Raw genomic sequence first — 23313 nt, forward strand, 5'->3', positions numbered from 1 at the left:
ATGAACAAAATAATTTACCACCATAATACACTTCGCGTCCGCGGTAAAAATCTCGCGAACGCGACTCACAGCTGGCTCAGACCTTCGCGAATGTGGCTCCAACTACGCGAACGCGATGAAGAAGGCATCCTGCTCCTAGCTCAACCCTACGCGTACGATATCCATCATATGCGAACGCGAAGAAGACTTGCCCCAACACTACGTGCGCGAACGCGATGAAGAAATGCAACTGCCATCCAAATGCACTTCGCGTTCGCGACACTTGCCACGCGACGCGAAAAATGATTTGAAATTAATCTGAAACAAGCCCGAGCCCCTCGGGACCCCGTCCAAACATACCAACAAGTCCCATAACATAACACAGACCGACGAATCACACCTCAATTCGAATTTAATAAACTTTAAAACTTCAAACATCCACAACTGATGTCGAAACCTATCAAATCACGTCCGATTGGCCTCAAATTTTGCACACAAGTAACATTCGACATTATAGACCTACTCCAACTTCCGGAATTGGAATCCAACCCCGATATCAAAAAGTCCACTCCCGATCAAACTTTTCAAAATTTCAAATTTCGCTATTTCGAGCCAAATTGAACCACGGACCTCCAAATCACAATCCGGACGCGCACCTAAGTTCAAAATCACCCAACGGAGCTAACGGTACCATCAAAATTCTAATTCGAGGTCAAATGCTAAAAATTCAAACTTGGTCAACTCTTTCAAATTTAAAGCTCCCTAGCTGAGAATCATTCTTCCAAATCAGTCCCGAATAACCTGAAAACTAAACCGACGATTCACACTAGTCAAAATACATCATACGGAGCTACTCGCGCCCGTAAACTACCGAGCGAAGTGCAAATGCTCAAAACTACTGGTTGGGTTGTTACATAAATATATTATAAATCTCAACAAATAATACAATTAATTCAAACGTTGTATTCATAAATACAATACAATATGAGATAATACAATATATTATGAAAGATGAAAAAAAATAATAAACTGATGACTGAATATTAATTACAAATAAAATGATCCTTCGTCTATTTTCTATAACAATATTTCTTTTTCACGCATGCGTGATTACCTACAAATAAATTTTTTGGAATACAGGTTGGCATTAAAGGAAAATGGATCAATAATGTTACTAAGGAATTGGGATCCTTCAATGGCTTATGCATGGTACAAGAATGATATAATTATAGGTCAAAATACCTCCAAGCATTTATTTATCCCAAGAATTCAATTTTCGCCTTCAAAAAATAAAGGATGCTCTTTTAAATTCATCAAAAAAGAATTATCAGTACGTTTATATTTTTCAATGACAATAAATAAAGTACACGGTCAAACAATCCTCTGCATAAGCATGTAGTTGCTGCAATATATTTTTTCACATGGATAACTATAAGTTGTACTTTCAAGAGGTATATTGATGTCAAAAACAAGAGTTTTGGTCATGACAAAGCAAGATGGAAAAGGACATACACCAAGAACACCGTCTATAAAGAGATATTAGGTAAGATGTCCAACATATTTAAATTCACCTATTACATCTAAGTAATTACACTCACTTTTTTATTTCAACTGCATGTTGAATATATTTGGATGTTAATTGCTATTATACTTAGTTTATTCTCGTTGTATAAAATATTGATACTAACAAGATGCGAGTTACACGTGCATCGCACGTACATAGAAACTAGTGACTTAAAGTTTCTCTACCGGTTTAGAATATGAATACAAAAATTCAATTTAAACATAAATACTATAAAAGCATAAGGTTTTATTAACAAATGGTTGAAAATTTAGAGTAAAAGTTTAAGTTGACTTTCTTAAGACACATCTAAAACAATTGTGCAATTTGATCGCTTCTAAACTATTAACCCTATTTTCTAGCTTATCAATTTATATTGAACATAGTTGTTTCAGGAAATATATATAATCCTACGAACATAGGCTTATTTACGATTACGTAAATATGGATAATGAGAGAAAGCGACATGAATACGGTCGTAATATGGGGCACATTCATTACATTGTCATTGCGATTCGCATCTAATTACAAAGCAGCCCATCTTTTTTAGCTTATTTTCTATAAATAGCGATAAGTATTTGATACGAATAAAGATTACATATTGTCCTGTTTTTTGAAGTTACAAAAGAGTCTAAAAGAAAGAGGTTGATTTTGATGGGGTCGTGGAATTCAGTTATGTTGGAAGTGTTGTACAATGTTTTTGGATGGATTGCATTTGTCTTATGGTCTATTAGCTTTTATCCTCAAGTTGTACTGAATTTCCGTAGAAAAAGGTTTTGTATTTCTTCTCTACATTATTTTTTTCTTATTTGGTTAAAAACTATTTTTCTTACGTGAATTTTTTTGATTGAAAAACAGTGTGGTGGGGTTGAATTTTGATTTTGTGGTGTTGAATTTGACAAAGCACTCGTCGTATCTCATTTACGATGTCTCCATGTTCTTCAGTTCTGCCGTTCAGAGGCAATACCATCGTCGATATGGCTATAACGAGGTTTATAACAATACCTTCAAATCATTTTCTCTTTTTGTTTCTATCTAATTGAACTGCGCAAACACGTTGAACTATTTACATTAAATATGTTGTGGTTGTTCATATGCTCGTTTTGATACCATATTGAATTGCAATTGTAGCGACCCAACCGATCGTTTTGAGAATTTACACTTCGCTCGGTAGATTACGGGCATGAGTAGATCTGTATGATGTATTATAACTTATGTGAATCATCGGTTTTGATTTTTAGGTTATTCAGAATCGAATTGGAAGAATGAATTTCATTGCAGAAGCTTTAAATTTTGAGAGTTGACCAAGTTTGACTTTTTATGAATTTGAACTCGGAACGGAGTTTTGATGGTTCTGGTAGATCCATTGGGTAAATTTGGACTTAAGAGCACGTCCGGATTATGATTTGGAGGTCCGTAGTGGAATTTGGCTTGAAATGGCGGAAGTTGGATTTTTGAAAAGTTTAACCGGGAGTGGACTTTTTGATATCGGACTTGGATTGTGATTCCGAGAATTGGAATAGCTTTGTTTTGTCATTTGGGACTTGTGTGCAAAATTTGGGTTCATTCCGGGTTGATTTGTTATGTTTCAACACGAGTTATTGAAGTTGAAAAGTTCAAAGTTCATTAAGTTCGATTTGAGGTGCGATTCATTGTTTTGATGTTGTTATGCATGATTTGAGGCCTCGAGTTGGTCCGTGTTATGTTATTGGACTTGTTGGTATATTCAGACGGGGTCTCGAGTGACTCGGATGAGTTTCGGACGAGGTACGGATCACTTTTGTTGCATAGTGCATTGCAGAAGGGTGCTGGTTCTGGTGTGATCACACCTGCGGTTGGTTTTACGCAGGTGCGATGGTCGCAGAAGCGACAATGCAGTCACAGAAGCGGGATGAGAGCTAGATGAAGAGGCCCGCAAGAGCAAAGAAAAAGGCGCAGGTGCGGATGCGCAGGTGCGTTGAGTGGAAGCGCAGATGCGTAGTTTAATCCCGCAGGTGCGGGGGTTGCTGGGAAAGGCTATTCTTCGTAGAAGCGAAATTTTTCCGCAAAAGCGGTGGTCGCAGATGCGACGAATTGACCGCAAATGCGAAAGTGCTGGGCTGAATAATAAATACAAGGGTTCGCGATTTTGGCTTCATTTTTACATTTCAAAGCTCGGATTTAGGCGATTCTTGAAGCAATTTTCATCTTGTGGACTGGGGTAAGTGTTCTCGACTCATTTTTTATTTTATATCACGAATCTACCTTAGTTTTTGGTAATTGGATTGTGAGCTTTAAAGAGAAAATTTGGGGTTTTGGCCTAAAGTTTCATAATATGAATTTTTGAGTTTTGAACATCGAATTAGAGTCGGATTAGAGTGAAACTAGTATGGTTCGACTCGTAATTGAATAAGTTGTCGGATTTTATGAGTTTTGTTGGGTTACGAGGCACGGGCCCGGGTGTAATATTTGGCCGATTTTGGGTTTTGATTAAGGATTCGATCTTTATCATTTGGAATTGCTTCCTTGGGATTTATTTGATGTATTTGAGTTGCTTTTGGCTAGTTTTGAGCCATTCGGATATCGCTACGCGCGTGATGGCATCTTTGGAGCATCGCTTGGCTTGCTCGGCATTGGTATTGGCTTTTTCGAGGTAACTAACTATTCTAAACCTAGTGCTGAGGGTATGAAATCCCGAAATACGTGTTATATGATTGGTATTGAGGTGACGCACATGCTAGGTGACGGGCGTGTGGGCGTGCACCATATGAATTGGGACTCTGTTGTTTCCATGGCACTGTATAGTGGTCCTACTTTGTTGATGTCTGTGTTTTCACCTTGTGATAATGTAATTGAGTTGTCAATCATGCTAGATATCATGTTTAGACTTTATGACGATACTGCTAGGACCCACAGTGGTCGTTTCTTGCTGTCATTTCACTGATTTCATTGATATTTCGTACTCAGTCATATTCATGCATGCATATCATATCTCAGTCTCAGTTGTTATTTATTGATACATCATATCATTGTTGTCGGGCTAGTTTCATGACATTGTGAGCCCGTGAGTAAGACTGGAGAGATTGATGACTAAGTGAGGCCATGGGCCTGTTTGTGAGGATATTGATACTATATCACGTGAGTTGTCCATGCAGCACGTAGGTTGTCTGTGCAGCACGTGAGTTATCCGTGTGGATCCAGATATTGATATTATGGCACGTGAGTTGTCCGTGCAACACGTGAGTTTTCTGTGCGGATTATAGCGCTTGGGCTATAGGAGCCCCTCCGGAGTCTGCACACTCCCAGTGAGCGCGGTTGATATTATTGAGGGATGGATCTTCCCTGGACATGGATCTTGTCTGAAGCATTATATACCTGGAGATGGATCTTCTCCACGAGCTGGATTGGCCCTACTCGGTACTAAGTGACTGATGATCAGTTGATGTGTATATTCCGGGATTGATCTTCCCCGGGCCAGATTGGCCATATACAGTACCGAGTGATTGAGCATGATGAGTGGAATGTGTGAGAAAGTGATATTGAGTACTCTGAGAATGTGAGTTTATCTCTTAGATACATTGCACTGTCATGCACCCATGACATACATGCATAGAGATGTATTTTCCTCATGTTGTACGATATCACGTCATTCATGACTTCTCACACATGTTGATATATGGGCATAGTGATGCATTTGTTTTACACTGGCTATCTAGAAAGAAAATGAGACATCTTATTTATGATTGAAAGGATTTTTGGGAAAAATTACTGTTTTCAAACTTACTCATATTTTTGGCAACTTCGATGAATGATTTGGCTTTTCACAGATATACTTTAAAGGTAGAACTATTTTCAGAAATCATGATAAAGCTGAACACTTTATCTTTGAGTTATTGCTTTTATTACTTGCGTTATGTTGTTATGAACTATTGTTGGTTATTGGAGTTGGACTCTGACCTTGGTACAAGCTCGTCACTATTTTCAACCTAAGGTTAGGTATGTTACTTATTGAGTATATGGGGTCGATTGTACTCGTACTACACTTCTGCACCTTGCGTGCAGATGTTGGCTGCTGATGTTGCTGTGTTCGTTGGGAGCTGGATCTGGAGATGTACCTGCGTTCCAGTTGTAGTTGCCTCTTGTTCATGGTAGCCTTATATTCAGAAAACTCTGTTTATGTAATTTTCAAACAGATGATGTATTTACTTCATACCAGATTTGTAAACTCTATTCTTAGAAGCTCATAATTTGTACTACCAGTTCATGGGGAATGTATCAGATTTAGATATTTCTTTACTTAATTCCTTTATTTATTGTTATTGGAATTGGTTAGTGGTCAACTGGCTTACCTAGCGGGTTGAGTTAGGTGTCATCACGACTAGTTGGATTTTGAGTTGTGACAAGATGGTATCAGAGCTCTAGGTTCATAGGTTCTACAAGTCATGAGCAAGTATCTAGTAGAGTCTTGTGGATAGGTATGATGACGTCCATACCTATCTTCGTGAGGCTACGGGATAATTAGGATATACTTCCCATCTTTCTTTCCTTATCATGCGGCATTGTTTCTGCATGAAGCGTAACTCTTTGAATTCCTTTCACGCATTTGTATGCGCATGTGAGCGTTCGATATCGGTTGTGCGCCAGCGTCTTGTGATTCCATGATTGAGGTGCGGGATGTGGCTTTGGCGTGTTGATGATGGGCCAGTCTGGAGGACTTGAGGTCGGGTTTCGATGGTAGCTTGAACATGGAGATTTCGATTGTGTGAGCATGTGCTTTTGGGACTTATAGATCCGTTGGTGTCCCTATTAGTGGAGTTTACGATTTGCAGATGATTTGAGGTATTAGATGGTTTGTGTTGCATGAGTGGATGAAGGATTTAGTGGAATCTCACTGTGGAATTATGGTAGTAATGGGGTATGGATATTGTAAGTAATCAGATGTTTTATTCCATGGCTTTGAGCCAAGTGGGGGAGTCTGTTATCGACGAGTTAATTGCACGGTTATGTGTTGTATTGGTTTCGGTTCGGGGCATACTAGTGAATCAGTTATGACTTGTAGAGGTCGAGATCGAGGATGACTCGGGTAAAGGAGTTTCTGGATACAGGTTGTATTACACTCTATAGGTATATGGGAATCATAAAATAATTGTGTGGTTATTCGTGAAGGGTGTAGTGTACATGGAATAGGAATATGCTCGGTTTCTTAGGAGTTTGGGTTACTCCCTTGGGTGTTGGTGTGCTAATGGGGCACAAGTCGTTCGGTCCGTTTGGTCGGTTTAATTGAGATTTGAGTAGAGTGGATGACTCTCGAGAATGGTTCTAATGGATTCAAGATTTATATGTAGCGATTTGGAATTTTCAAGATTTGTGTATGGCTAGACACTGAGAGTTACATTGGATGGTGTCGAGACTTGTCGCATTTTTATACCATTGTAGATTATGCATTCCAGCATCAAGAAGGTGAAGGAAATAGTTTTAGGTTCAGATAAGGTCTCTTTAGAGTGGGTGTCGCAGTTGTGGTGTTTTGGGGGTGCTTAAGAGGGACGTCAGCAGCTTATGGGCCTTAAGGCGTTGTGGTTTTATACTAGGGTCTCTTATGTGGCAAATTTTGGTTAAGGATCGTGGTGTTCCAGCAAAGAGAAGTATCAATTTGAAGGTAATTTGGAAGGGACTTGGAGAAATAGGACAGCTTGGTAGTAGGTTGGATCAGCACAGTAATAGATATAATCGGTTATTTGGGTACTTATGATGTGGCTAGTCTCCACAGGTGTTTCATGGTAATGCTCTTGGGTTTTGGCGACCTGCGTGGCTGGGTTGAGTTAGAGAGATTCGGTTCTGATAGCTTGGTTATGTGCAAATGGACTTTAAAGAGTTCTCAATGGTTTCTACCACCGTTCGAGGGGTATATTACCTACTAGCATGAGGAGCATGTGGTGTATAGTGATTTTCTCCTGGATGAAGTCAAATGGGAGGTCCTTGGCTAATTGAGTATGTAGTTCCTTGTGACTAGGAGTGGACTATGAGGTTCTTGTATTTTTCATATGATGGCATGGTATATGTGGTGTGTTGCGTAGGATTGAGATTTACGTGAGCGAGATCACAGTTCAATTTTGAAGGGAAGGTCATAAAATTCGTAGGCAGCATGGACGATTTCAAATGACTAGGTAAATGATATTACTATTTGGTATGGCTTGATGAGAGTATACATTTCAGAAGGGGCAATGTGTTTTGATTTATGGATACTTCACTGGTACTGCGGCACTCTCCTGGTTGATCGACAGCTGATATTCCAATTTTGTTATATGGCACGGAAGAATTTTAGAAGTATTCCTTGTGGGATGATAATTTATGAGAGATGTGTTAGACATTATGGCGGTGGACTTGGGATCAGATATGGTGATTCATGTGTTCTATGGATTTGGAGACTGGGAGTTCTCAAGAGCAGATTGTTTCATGGTTGTGGACTGTGATGTCATGGCCGAAGCTAGCTAGACGATAATATGTGTTATGATTCAGTCATTGGGGGCTTTCGGAGAGTTATTTATCTATTTGTGGGTGCCCAGAGTTGATTTGAGGGTCCATTGGTAGGCCCAATTAGGATGTGTATTCTATATCGAGCCGGATTGGTTGGTTACATACTGCTATTATTGAGGGATGTGCCATTCGGTTGTTGCTGAGCTTATTCGTGTTCTAAAATGATCTGTGAGTTACTCTTCTATGCTACAAGAAGTTGTAATTCGTTGGTTATAAGCACACCCGGTGCGGTTCTATTTGAGCTTTATAGCGAAATTTGAGCGAGATGAGTAATTGGATATTGCATGATTGATGGTGTATGGGTTATGTTCTTTCGGGTTTTGTATGGCATTGTGTCATCTGCTTCTCCATGGTTATGGTAATTCACTTTGAGTACTTGATGTCGGATTGTGCGTGGTTATTGATTTTGAGCATGGTGGCTGAGCTATTTCATATGGATGGGGTCACGCATTGCAGCGGAGTTATGTTGAGATATTGTCACGCCCCACCTCGGGGAGCGCGACCGGTGCTGAACCAAGTGAACCCGGTTGAGCAAGCCTATTGGTATGTGTTACCCTTAGACTTTTTGGTATGTGTTATGTGATTGGTATTGAGGTGACTCACATGCTAGGTGACAGGCGTGTGGGCGTGCACCATGTGAATTGGGACTATGTTGTTTCCATGGCACTGTATAGTGGTCCTACTTTGTTGATGTCTGTATTTTCACCATGTGATAAAGTAATTGAGTTGTCAATCATGCTAGATATCATGTTTAGGCTTTATGACGATACTGTTGGGACCCATAGTGATCGTTTCTTGTTGTCATTTCATTGATATTTTGTACTCAGTCATATTCATGCATTCATATCATATCTCAGTCTCAGTTGTTATTTATTGATACATCATATCATTGTTGTCGGGCTAGTTTCATGACATTGTGAGCCCGTGAGTGAGACTAGAGAGATTGATGAATGAGTGAGACCGGGGGCCTGTTTATTGAGGATATTGATACTATAGCAAGTGAGTTGTCCGTGCAGCACGTGAGTTGTCCGTGCGGATCCAAATATTGATATTATGGCACGTGAGTTGTCCGTGCAGCACGTGAGTTGTCCGTGCGGATTATAGCGCTTGGGCTGTAGGAGCCCCTCCGGAGTTTGCACACCCCCAGTGAGCGCGGTTGATATTATTGAGGGATGGATCTTCCCTAGACATGGATCTTGTCCGAAGCATTATATACCTAGATATGGATCTTCTCCACGGGCAGGATTAGCCCTACTCGGTACTGAGTGACTGATAATCAGTTGATGTGTATATTCCGGGATGGATCTTTCCTGGGCCGGATTGGCCATATACAGTACCGAGTGATTGATCATGATGAGTGGAATGTATGAGAAAGTGAGACTGAGTACTCTGATAGTGTGAGTACATGAGTTCATATCTAAGATACATTGCATTGACATTGCACCCATGACATACATGCATAGAGATATATTTTCCTCATATTGTACGGTATCACGTAATTCATGGCTTCTCATACATGTTGATATATGGGCATAGTGATGCATTTTTTTTACACTGGCTATCTGAAAAGAAAATGAGACATCTTATTTATTATTGAAAGGATATTTGGGAAAGATTACTGTTTTCAAACTTACTCATATTTTTTGGCAACTTCGATGAACGATTTGGATTTTCACTGATATACTTGAAAGGCAGAATATTTTCAGAAATCATGATTAAGCCGAACATTTTATCTTTGAGTTACTGCTTTTATTACTTGTGTTATGTTGTTATGAACTATTGTTGGTTATTATAGTTGGACTCTGACCTTGGTACAAGATCGTCATTACTTTCAACCTAAGGTTAGGTTTATTACTTATTGAGTACATGGGGTCGGTTGTACTCATACTACACTTCTGCACCTTGCGTGCAGATGCTGGCTGCTGATGTTGCTGTATTCGTTGGGAGCTGGATCTTAAGATGTACCTGTGTTCCAGTTGTAGTTGCCTCTTGTTCATAGTAGCCTTAGAGTCACAAAACTCTGTTTATGTAATTTTCAAACAAATGATGTATTACTTCATACCAGCTTTGTAAACTCAATTCTTAGAAGCTCAGGATTTGTACTACCAGTTCTTGGGGAATGTATCATATTTAGATATTTCTTTACTTATTTACTTTATTAATTGTCATAGGAATTGGTTAGTGGTTAACTGGCTAACCTAGCTGGTTGAGTTAGGTGTCATCACGACTAGTTGGATTTTGGGTCGTGACAACAATAATTGTTCCAATGTTGAAAAGTTATAATTCATTCAAGTTTAGACGGTTATAAACACTGAATTTGCCCGTATGATATTTGGTTAAGCACATTATAGATTCAATTTTATAAGAATACTATGTTTTTGCCCTTTTATATAGGAAATATGTTAATTCAGTTTTTGCACAATGCATTTGTGGTTAAGCAGTTGAACAATTAATAATTCACTAAACCTATGATGTATAAGTATAGGAAGTAAAAGTGCACAATTTGATTAATTAATAGAAGGCTATATATGTTTAACTAAATATCACGAGGATCAAAATAAATCTTTTTAGATATTTGATGGACTAAAATCACAAACTTTCCTTCTATTTTATTTCTTCATATTAAGTTGATACTATGTTTTATAGTGAAGTTAATGACTAATGTGTTGAACTGCTAACTACCTTCATTGTTTAATTTCATATGATACTTGTAGCTACCAATGACGTGGCTTTCTCTACTCATGCGGTTGCTTTAACAACATTTATCTTATTACAGATTGCTATTTATGATGTAAGTATACCATTCTTTTTTTACTCTTTTCAGCTCAAATATTATATGCACACTGAAATGTGAGTTTATTACTTGGTTCTCATAAACATTACATATTTCTTTTTACATCGTGGAAATCAGAAGGTCTCAAAAACTGCTATTGCAATTGTCACTGTTGCTTGGTTAAGGGTTGCAGTTTGTGTTTTTGTGGCTTTCCCTAAGCATTCTTGGTTATGGCTAGCTTCCTGCTTCAAGTAAGCCACTTATTTTAAATCCACAATTAGTTCTACTTAACACCCTTTTTCTTCATGTTTTAAAATTTGCATAACAATTAAAAAAGGCTGGTGTACTAAGCTCCCGCTATGCGGGGGGTCCAAGGAAAGGCCGAACTCCAACCTCTTTATCAAAATTTCAACCTTCGGTTGGACTTTTCAAAAATCTTCTATTTTTTAACTTTTGCCAAAATGCGTCGAATTGTCCTACGGACTTCCAAATCCAAATCCGAATATACGTCTAAGTCTGAACTCATCATACGAAACTATTTCCATCATCGAAATTCTATTTCGGGGTCGTTTGCTCAAAAGTCAACTCTCCGGTCAACTCTTTCCATTTAAGTTTCTAAATAAGAATTGTTCTTTTAATTAAATTCCGAATCTTCCGAAAATCAAACTCGACCGCACCCGCGAATCGCAATACATATTACGAAGTTGTTCGAGACCTTAAGTCACTGAACGGGGTATAAATTCTTAAAACGACAAGTCGGGTCGATACAATTTCCCTAATCATTCTTGGCTATGGCTAGTATCCTGCTTCAAGTAAGCCATTTTCTTTTAAATGCACAATTAGTTCTACTTAACACCCTTTTCTTCATGTTTTAAAATTTTCATAACAATTAAAAAGGGCCGGTGTACTAAGATCCCGCTATGCGCGGGGTCCGGCGAAGGGTCGGTCCATAAGGATCTATCGTATGCAACCTTACCCTGCATTTCTGCAAGAGGTTGTTTCCACGGCTCGAACCCGTGACTTCCTAATCACATGGCAATACCTTCTATTTTATTTCTTCATATTAAGTTGATACTATGTTTTATAGTGAAGTTAATGACTAATGTGTTGAACTGCTAACTACCTTCATTGTTTAATTTCAGATGATACCTGTAGCTGCCAATGATGTGGCTTTCTCTACTCATGCTGTTGCTTTAACAGCATTTACCTTATTTCAGATTGCTATTTATGATGTAAGTATACCATTCTTTTTTTACTCTTTTCAGCTCAAATATTTTATGCACACTGAAATATGAGTTTATAACTTGGTTCTCATAAACATTACATATTTCTTTTTACATCGTGAAAATCAGAAGGTCTCAAAAACTGCTATTGCACTTGTCACTGTTGCTTGGTTAAGTGTTGCAGTTTGTGTTTTTGTGGCTTTCTGTCGCGACCCAAAAATCGAGTCACAAGTGTCGTGATTGCACTTAATCTTTAAGGCTAGGTAAGCCGATTTTTATAACAACTCAAGCCATTTTTAAAAAATAAAAATAGGTAATAAAAAATAACAACGGAAATAAATATGAAAATATCCCAAGACTGGTAACACTGAATTACAAACTCTAATTGAATATATGAAATGATCTCAAGGATCGAATACTTAATACTGTTTGAATAATAATTAATAATACAATAAAATAGAAAGACTCCAAGGAACTGCGACGATAAAGCAGCTCTATCTTAAATCCTTGCGATCCCACTCTAACTTTGTCCGGGTCCGTTATCTCCAATACTTGGCTCTGCACAAAAATATGCAGAAGTGTAGTATAAGTATACCACAGTCGGTAGCCAGTAAGTATCAAGACACTCACTAGTATAATAACCTGGGCAATATAGTATACAAAATAATAAGAAACAAATAACCATAATGGCAACACTTAATCAACCAGTGATATGCACAGCAGAGCAATAAGAACACCATTAATAATGCTCAATAAATAATAAATACAACTACACACAATTAAATCAAGTCCTTCAAATATAAATTTTTCGCCTATATGCTTCGCAAATAATACTCTTCAGGATATAATACTTTTTAATAAATATATTTTGAATATACTCCCTTCAAATAAATACCTTTCGAATATAATTCTTTCGAATAAATCTTTTTCAAATATAATTCCTTCAATAAATATCATTCAAATATATTTCTTTCAAATAAATCTCTTTCTAATATAATTCCTTCAAATGAGTATTTTTCGAATAAAAGTCACCATGTGACACCTCATTTTCAAAATCATAAAGTACGGGTCTCAGCCCAATTTTAAATTTTCACAGCACCTCGTGCCAATTTCTGTACCACAATCACATGGACAACTCACGTGCCAAATGTCATTATCATTTAATCACTGCACCTCGTGCTCGCATTTCATATCACAACTTCAAGGACAATTCACGTGCCAATATCATCATTATTTACTCACGGCACCTCGTGCCCACATTTCTCTTCATAATCCGCATGGCAATAACCATAGGCCCCCAATCTCAACATAAATCAGATTGTTATCAAATTACCAATAACAAGACAAATTGTATAAGGTATAAAAATAAACACAGAAAAAATCACAACATCACATAAAATTTACCAACGCAACAACTCCACCCCATCACATATCATCCCTAATAATAGCCACTCTTATATCTCATATAACCATCCTTATCACTCCTATAATAGCCTCCCTTATCCCTCCGCCCTGACAATATCAATAGCCATCCTTATCGCTCCTACAACCACCCTTATCACTCCGCCCAGACAATATCCCAACACACATAATAACAGTGAAATGCTACCCTTATACCCACATAATATCAACAATGGAATGCCATCCTTATATCCTCAAAATAACAACTCACACAACACAATAATTTATACGAAAAATTATCACGGCAACATAACAAAATCAATTCATATCACAATTTGCCCAATGGCCCCAACCAATTCCAAAGGTACAAGAAATCAATTAATTTCACAACAAATAGTCGAAGGCTCCACACAATATGTATAAGACCTCAAAAACAATCAACAGAGATAGAAATTACTCAGCATAGGGCAGCACCTTCATTAATCCAAATTCTCAATAATTATATAAACACATCTTCCTAAGCTCATTTAATTAATTAGGCATGGCAAATAGATGATTTAATTAGGCATGAAAAATACAACAACCAGGATTTAGGCATGGCAAATAGATAATTTAATAAATGCCAACAATAATCCAATTTATTACATAATAATGCCTAAGACTTTAACCCAATAAAATTTACACATATAAGCCCGAGTACGTACTCGTCACGTCGCGTACACGGCTTTTCACATTTCACAAATGGCACATAAGTCTCGATGCCTAAGGGGTAATTTTCCCCACTCGAGGTTAGGCAAGATAATTACCTTTTAGAAGTTATGCCGATATTCCAAAATTGCCTTCTTGCTAGAATTGACCTCCGGAACGCTCATATCTATTCAAATTAATTGTATAACTTCATTAAAATTCATCAAAAATAATTCCGAAAAATAAAACGTCGACTTATAAATTTATTCTAAAACATCAACAAAAGTCAACGCGGGGCTCGCCCCTCGGAACCCAACATAATTTTCATGAAATCCGAATACCCATTCCGATACGAGTTCAACCATACCAATTATATCCAATTCCGATAACAACTCGACCTCTAAATCTTAAATTTTTTCTTTCATAAAAATCGTAATTAAACGATGAATATAATCATAGATTCATGAAATATAATCACTTTAGGACATAGAACACTTACTTAAGTCAAAGTCTTGAAGAACTCCTCCAAAATCGCCCAAAACCCGAGCTCCAAAATCCCAATCGAAATGGCGAAATGACCATTTTTGGTCCTAAAATATTTTTGCCTAGTTTCACACCTGCGGACAATTTTGTCGCACCTGAGAGCTCGCTTTTGTGAGAAAATTCTCGCTTCTGCGACGTCCACTAGCCACTGCCCTCTCGCGCCTGCAGAAAAGCTTCCACTTCTGCGGTCACGCAGGTGCGGAAAATGCATCTCACCTGCGACCTCTGCCCATTCCAGTCTAGGCCGCATCTGCGACCACTTTGTCGCTTTTGCGGTCGTGCACCTGCGACCATTTCCATCGCAGGTACGATTGCACCAGAATTGAAAAACTTCCAGAATTCCTTCAAGCATAATTTTGGTCCGTTTAACCATCCCAAACTCGCCTGAGTCCCTCGGGACCTTTACCAGTTATACTAACACGTCCCAAAATACAATACAAACTTAGTCGAGGCTTCAAACCACATCAAACAACGCCGAAATTACGAATCGTGCATCGAATCGAATTATGAGTTTTTCAATCTTCCAACTTCTATATTTTGCGCTGAAACGTATCAAATCAATCCGGAATGACTTCAAATTTTGAACACAAGTCATAAATAACATAATTGAGCTATTCCAATTTTCGGAATCGAAATCCGACCTCGTTATCAAAATTTCAACCTTCGGTCGGTCTTTCCAAAAATCTTCTATTTTCCAACTTTCGCCAAAATGCGTCAAATTGTCCCACGGACTTCCAAATTCAAATCCGAATATATGCCTAAGTCTGAAATCATTATACGAAACTATTGCCATCATCGAAATTCTATTCCGGGGACGTTTGCTCAAAAGTTAACTCTCCGGTCAACGCTTTTCATTTAAACTTCTAAATAAAATTATTCTTTTAATTAAATTCCGAATCTTCCAAAAATTAAACTCGACCACATCAGCGAGTCGTAATACATATTACGAAGTTGCCCGAGACCTTAAGTCACTGAACGGGGCATAAATTTTTAAAACGACAAGTTGGGTCGTTACACTTTCCCTAAGCATTCTTGGCTATGGCTAGTTTCCTGCTTCAAGGAAGCAACTTTGTTTTAAATCCACAATTAGTTCTACTTAACACCCTTTTCTTCATGTTTTAAAATTGTCATAACAATTAAAAAGAGTTGGTGTACTAAGCTCCCGCTATGCGTGGGGTTCGGGGAAGGGCCGGACCATAAGGATCTATCGTACGCAATCTTACCCATCATTTCTGCAAGAGGCTATTTCCACTGATCAAATCTGTGACCTCCTAGTCACTTGAAAATAACTTTACCAGTTACGACAAGGCTCCCCTTCTAAAAAAATTCATAATAATAAAAATAAAAAATTGGTCAAGTTAAATTAACAGTACTTTATCCATTTAACCACTATAACAATAAAATCTCACACTTCTTTATCTTAATTACAGCACATTGCAGGTTGTTATGACAGTAATTAAGTATATTCCCCAGATAATTGTTGTTATTTTGAAGGAAAAATACTCTGACTTCTATATGAATTGCATGTGATTTTGTTCTCTTCTATTCAAATTATAAAATTTTGTGATATGTTTATACTATTTGTTTCCTTCTCATGCTTCCTGTATTAAAGTTGGTGGCTCTGTAAAAATCTATAGGCTATTATGAATTTTCGGCGAAAAGGCACAATTGGATTTAGTATTGGAAACATTTTGCTGGATTTGTTTGAAGGTTTAACAAATTATGGGAAGATGGCAGTGCAATCCATAGATCAGCGTGAGTTTCACATTTCAATTATATAGAGTTCACTAAATGTAACGACCCGCCCGGTTATTTTGAGTATTATAACCTTGTTCCCTTATTTACTGCTCAATTTATGCTTTGCAGTTGTTTTATGACTTACCGGGTTAGTTGGTTCGGGTCCGAAAGGCATTCGGAGTGAAGCGAGACACGTAGTCTCATAATTAAAAATTTAAGTTAGAAAGAATTGACCGGATGCGGACTTATGTGTAAACGACCTCGGATTTGAATTTTGATAATTTTAATAGCTCTGCATGGTGATTTTGGACTTAGGAACGTATCCGAAAAATTATTTGAAGGTTCATAGTGGAATTTAGCTTAAAATGGCGAAAGTCAAATTTTGGAAAGTTTGGTCGGGGTTGACTTTTTTGATATCGGGGTCAAAATTCGATTCTGAAAATTGGAATACCTCCGTTATGTCGTTTATGAGATGTGTGCAAAATTTGAGGCCAATCGGAAGTGATTTGATAGGTTCTGACGTCGTTTGTAGAAATTGGAAGCTTCAAAGTTCATTAGGCTTGAATTTATGTGTGATTCATATTTTTAGTGTTGTTGGATGTGATTTGAACACTCGACTAAGTTTGTATGGTGTTTAGGACTTGTTGGTGTATTTGGTCGAGGAACCGAGGGCCTCAGGTGAGTTTCGGATGGTTAACGGATCAAACATTTAGACTTAGGAAAATCTGGAATTTTTGCTTCTGGTGTAACCGCACCTGCGAAGCTTTGATCGCAGGTGCGACACCGCAGGTGTGCAAGGACCATCGCAAAAGCGGCCAGGAGTGAAGGGCAGGGCAAGTTGCGCAGGTGCAAAGATTTTGCCGCACCTGCGAGGTCGCAGATGCGGTCCCCTGATCGCAGAAGCGGAGGCAGGCTTAAGTGATTTTTCCGAAGAAGCGGAGCTGTGACCGCAGATGCGGAAATGGAGCCGCAGGTGCGGCAATCTTGGACAGAATGTTAAAAATAAAGGAGTCCGAGATTTTGTCATTTTGGACATTTCCAAGAATGGGTGAAGCGGCTTTTGAGCGAGAAATCACGAGAAATCTTGAGGTAAGTCCCTTGTGATCATTTCTATTCCATAATATTGAATTATCATCGAATAATCCGACTAGATTACATATTTTTGAGATGTAAATCGAGGGTTTGAACTTAGGGATTTGAAAATAAAATTTGAAGATTTGGAGGTCGCGTTGAGGTTCCGATTTTGATAAAATTAGTATGGTTAGACTCGTGGTTGAATGAAATTTTGGATTTTTTAACTTTTGCCGGGTTCCGAGACGTGGGCCCCACATGCGATGTTTGAGCTAAATTTCGAATTTCTATGGAAAATTAGCATTTTCTTATGAAATTAATTGCAATAAATTTTATTGACTGAATCAAATTATTTGTGACTAGATTCGAGGCATTTGGAGGCAAATTCACAAGGCAAAGGCTTAGCGGAATAAGAATTTTACGGTTTGAAGTAAATAAGAGTTATAAATCTGGTCCTGAGGGTATGAAACCCTGGAATTTGGTATCATATGATTACTTTGGAGGTGACGCACATGCTAGGTGACGGGCGTGTGGGCGTGCACCGAGGGGATCGTGACTTGGTCCATCCCGTGAAACTGTAAAGTTGAATAACTTGTTGTTAGCTATCTGTTCTCTCTATGTTGTGGAAATTTGACAGTAAGTCATGTTAGAAACCATGTCTAGATTATATTTTGGTACTATAGGGACCCACAGAGGTCGTGTACATATTGAACTATCTGCTTAATGGTTGTTCTGTACTCAGTCACAGTTTACTTGTTTATTTTATCTCAGTCTTTATTTTTCTTTTTTGATGCATCATATCATTGTTGTTTGGGCTGATTTCATGATTTCTGAGAGCTGAGAGTCGAGTGGTTGAGCTATTGTGACGAGTTGAGTGACTGTTGCCCTAAAAGCCCAAACAACAATGATATGATGCATCAATAATGAACAATAGAGACTGAGATACTCATACCCACTTCTCGGGCCGGGGGAGGTACCCATACCCCTGTTGCCCGTACTCCAGACCAGATAGTATAGGCACTTCAGATACCGGGGGCACTACCAGCCCAACCGGCTACAGCTGCTCAGGCCCCGGTAGTTCCTGTTATGGCAGAGGATGAACAAAGGAGACTTGAGAGATTTGAGAGGCTTCAACCTCCACCATTTAGCGGAACTGAGTCAGAGGATGCTCAGGGTTTTCTGGATATGTGTCAATGGATGCTTCGGACAGCGGGTATTCTAGAGACCACTGGGGTCTCATTCACTACCTTTCAGTTTTCTGGGACTGCCTTCAGATGGTGGGAGGCTTATGAGAGGTGCAGGCCAGTTGGTGCAGTACCACTTATATGGCAGGAGTTCTCCGTTCTCTTTTTGGAGAAGTTTGTGTCGCAGTCTTGCAGTCTCGCAGAGAGGAGCTGCGCATACAGTTTGAGTAGTTACGTCAAAATGGTATGTCTGTGATGCAATACGAGTTGAGATTTTCTGAGTTGGCTCGTCACGCAGTATGATTGGTTCCCACTAATAGGGAAAGGATTAGGAGGTTCATTAATGGCCTCACATATTAGCTGTGGTTACTTATGACTAGGGAGAGGGTATCTAGTGCTACTTTTGATGAGGTAGATGATATTGCTCGGCAGATAGAGATGGTTCATAGCTAGGAACGTAGAGAGAGGGAGGCTAAGAGGCCTCGTGGTCCAGGTGAATACAGCGGTGCTCCTTCAGGGGGTCAGTTTTATCGCGGTAGGGGTCGTTCTTATAGACACGCTCAGACGGGTCGTCTAGCTCATCATGGTGCATTAGCTACCCACGGTTCTTACAGTGCTCACTCAGTACAGTCTTCATTCAGTGAACTACCAGTGTAGAGTTCTCATTATGCCTCGTCTGCTCAGGCTTCTACAGGTAATTCCTCGAGTTATCAGGAGCAGCAGTTCTGTCAGAGGAGGGGTTGTTTCGAGTGCGGAGAATTTGGTCATTTCAAGAGAGAGTGTCCTAGGTTATTGAGTGGGGATCCATAGTAGAGTTCTCGACTGACTGCACCAACATCAGCAGTTCCACCACCCGCCCAGCTAGCTCGGGGTGGGGGTCAGGCAGCTAGGGGTCGCCCAAGAAGGGAAGGCGGATCAGGTGGCAGTCAGACCCGATTCTATGCTTTTCCTGCCATGCCAGATACTATTACCTCAGATGCAGTGATCACAGGTATTGTTTCAGTGTGCCACAGGGAGGCTTCTATATTATTTGACCCTGGTTCCACTTATTCATATGTATCATCGTATTTTTCTCATTATCTGAATATTCCCTATGAGTCCTTAGTTTCACATGTTTGTGTATCTACACCGGTGAGCGATATTATTATTGTGGACCGTGTGTGGTAACTATTGGGGAACTGGACATGAGAGTTTATCTTTTATTACTCGGTATGGTTGATTTCGATGTAATCCTAGGTATGGATTGGTTGTCTCCATGTCATGCCATTCTGGACTGTCATGCAAAAACCGTGATATTGATGATGTTGGGGTTGCCAAAGGTTGAATGGAGAGGTTCTCTAGATGTTTTTCCTAGCAGGGTAATTTCTTATTTGAAGGAACAACGTGTGGTTGGAAAGGGATGTTTGTCATATTTGGCCCTTGTGAGAGATATGATGCAGATAGTCCTATTATTGATTCAGTACCGGTCGTGCGGGACTTTTCGGATGTATTTCCTACAGACCTGCCGGGTATGCCACCCGACAGGGATATTGATTTCGGTATTGACTTGGTGCAGGGCACTCGGCCCATTTATATTTCTCCGTACCGTATGGCACCAGCTGAGTTAAAAGAATTGAAAGAGCAACTTTAGGAATTCCTTGAAAAGGGGTTTATTAGGCCTAGTGTGTCACCTTGGGGTGCACCAGTTTTGTTTGCGAAAAAGAAAGATGGTACTATGCGGATGTGCATTAATTATAGGCAGTTGAACAAAGTTTCAATCAAGAATAAATATCCTTTGCCGTGTTTTGATAACTTATTTAACCAGCTTCAGGGAGCGACAGTGTTCTCCAAAATTGATTAAAGATTTGGGTATCACCAGTTGAAAATTCGGGATTCAGATGTTCTAAAGACGGCATTCAGAAATCATTATGGCCACTATAAATTTCTTGTGATGTCTTTTGGGCTAACCAATGCCCCAACAGGATTTATGCATTTGATGAATAGTGTATTCCAGCCATATCTTGATTTATTTGTCATAGTATTTATTGATGATATTATGGTGTACTCACGTAGCCAGAAAGAGCATTCACAACACTTGGGTATTGTATTACAGAGATTGAGAGAGGAAAAGCTTTATGCCAAATTTTCTAAGTCTGAGTTCTGGCATAATTCGGTGGCATTCTTGGGACATATAGTGTCCAATGAAGGAATTAAGGTGGATCCAAAGAAAATAGAGGCAGTTCAGAGTTGGCCCAGACCATCTTCAGTTACTGAGATTCGTAGTTTTCTCGGCTTAGCCGGTTATTATCGTCGCTTCGTGGAGGATTTCTCGTCTATTGCATCGCCTATGACTAAATTAACCCAGAAAGGTGCTCCATTCAAGTGGTCAGATGAATGTAAAGAGAGCTTTCAGAAGCTCAAAACAGCTTCGGCTACAGCTCCAGTATTGGTGTTGCCTACAGATTCAGAGTCTTATATTGTGTATTGTGATGCATCGCGTATTGGTCTCGGTGCAGTGCTGATGCAAAATGGTAGGGTGATTGCTTATGCATCCAGACAGTTAAAGGTACATGAAAAGAATTATCCGGTCCACGATCTTGAGTTAGCATCTATTGTCCATGCCTTGAAAATTTGGCGGCATTACTTGTACGGTGTCCAGTGTGAGGTATATACCGATCATCGGAGTCTACAACATTTGTTCAAATAGAAGGATCTTAATTTAAGGCAGCGAAGGTGGTTGGTGTTGCTTAAGGATTATGACATTACCATTCTCTACCATCCTAAAAAGGTCAATCTGGTGGCTGATGCCTTGAGTCGTAAGGCGGAGAGTTTGGGCAGCTTAGCATACTTACCGGTAGCAGAGAGGCCTTTAGCCTTGGATGTTTAGGCCTTGGCCAGCCAGTTTGTTAGATTGGATGTTTCCGAGCCGAATCGAGTTTGGGCTTGTGTGGTTTCTCGGTCTTCTTTATATGATCGCATCAAAGAGCGCCAATATGATGATCCCCATTTGCTCATCCTTAAGGACACGGTTCAGCACGGTGATGCCAAGGAAGTCACTTTTGGAGATGACGGTGTATTACGGATGCAGGGCAGGTTATGTGTGCCTAGTATAGATGGTTTGCGTGAGTTGATTCTCCAGGAAGCTCACAGTTCGTGGTACTCCATTCATCCAGGTGCCGCGAAGATGTATCAAGATTTGAGGCAGCACTATTGGTGGATGCGAATGAAGAAAGATATAGTTGGGTTTGTAGCTCGGTGTCTAAATTGTCAACAGGTAAAGTATGAGCATCAGAGACCGGGTGATTTCTACTGAGACTTGAAATTCTGGAGTAGAAGTGGGAGCGTATTACCATGGACTTCATAGTTGGGTGCCCATGGACTTTGAGAAAGTATGATGATGTTTGGGTGATAGTAGATCGGTTGACCAAATCTACGCATTTTATTCCAGTTGGTACTAATTATTCTTCGGAGTGGTTGTCTGGGATTTATATTCGCGAGACTATTCTCCTACACGGTGTGCCAGTGTCCATTATTTCAGATCGGGGCACGTAGTTTACATCATAGTTTGGAGAGCAGTACAGCGAGAATTGGGCACACAGGTTCAGTTAAGTACAACATTTCACCCTCAGACAGACGGACAGTCCGAGCGCACTATTTAGATATTAGAGGATATACTACGCGCTTGTGTCATTGATTTTGGGTGTTCTTGGGATCAATTTCTGCCACTCATGGAGTTTTCTTACAATAATAGCTACCAATCGAGTATTCAGATGGCTCCGTATGAGGCTTTGTTTGGGAGACGGTGTCGGTCCCCTGTGGGTTGGATTGAGCCGGGTGAGGCTAGGCTATTGGGTACTGGCTTGGTTCAGGATGCTTTAGAGAAGGTCAAACTAATTCAGGAACGACTTCGCACGGCACAATCTAGACTCTTTATGCCGACAGGAAGGTTCGTGATGTTGTTCATATGGTTGGGGAGAAGGTTCTACTCACGATTTCATCCATGAAGGGTGTGTTGAGGTTCGGGAAGAAGGGAAAGTTGAGCCCTCGGTTTATTGGGCCTTTTGAGATACTTAAGAAAATTGGAGGTGTGGCTTATGAACTTGCCTTGCCACCTAGTCTATCAGGTGTTCATCCAGTGTTCCATGTATCTATGCTCCTAAAGTATGTCGGGGATCTGTCTCATATTTTGGATTTCAGTACAATACAGTTGGACGGTAATTTGACTTATGATGTGGAGTCGGTGGCTAGTTTAGACCGGCAGGTTCGAAAGCTGAAGTCAAAGAACATAGCATCAATGAAGGTACAGTGGAGAGGCCATCCAGTCGGAGAAGCTACTTGGGAGATTGAGCAGGAGATGCGGAACAACTATCCATACCTATTTGAGACTCTAGGTATGATTCTAAACCCATTCAAGGACGAACGTTTGTTTAAGAGGGGGCGAATGTAACAACCCGGCCGGTCATTTTGAGTATTATAACCCCGTTCCCCCATTTACTTCTCAATTTATTCTTTGCAGTTGTTTTATGACTTACCGGGTTAGTTGGTTTGGGTCCGGAAGGAATTCAGAGTGAAGTGAGAAACTTAGTCTCATAATTGAAAATTGAAGTTAGAAACAATTGATCGGATGCGGACTTATGTGTAAACGACTACGGATTCAAATTC

At 39.5% G+C, this 23313-nt stretch overlaps 1 protein-coding gene across 1 annotated transcript in view; it reads left to right on the top strand.

Annotated features, from left to right (window-relative positions):
* The first annotated feature begins 2076 nt into the window (after nucleotides 1–2076).
* Nucleotides 2077–23313, top strand: part of LOC104109458 (cystinosin homolog) — a 49794-nt gene continuing 28557 nt past the window's right edge. Inside the window, exons 1-3 of the mRNA XM_070195894.1 lie at nucleotides 2077–2313; nucleotides 2399–2531; nucleotides 11969–12058. Of these exons, the coding sequence (XP_070051995.1) occupies nucleotides 2195–2313; nucleotides 2399–2531; nucleotides 11969–12058 (342 nt within the window). The 5' untranslated portion in view covers nucleotides 2077–2194. The remainder of the gene's footprint in view (nucleotides 2314–2398; nucleotides 2532–11968; nucleotides 12059–23313) is intronic.

Source organism: Nicotiana tomentosiformis, chromosome 2 (genome assembly GCF_000390325.3).
Source record: "Nicotiana tomentosiformis chromosome 2, ASM39032v3, whole genome shotgun sequence".
NCBI lineage: Eukaryota > Viridiplantae > Streptophyta > Magnoliopsida > Solanales > Solanaceae > Nicotiana > Nicotiana tomentosiformis.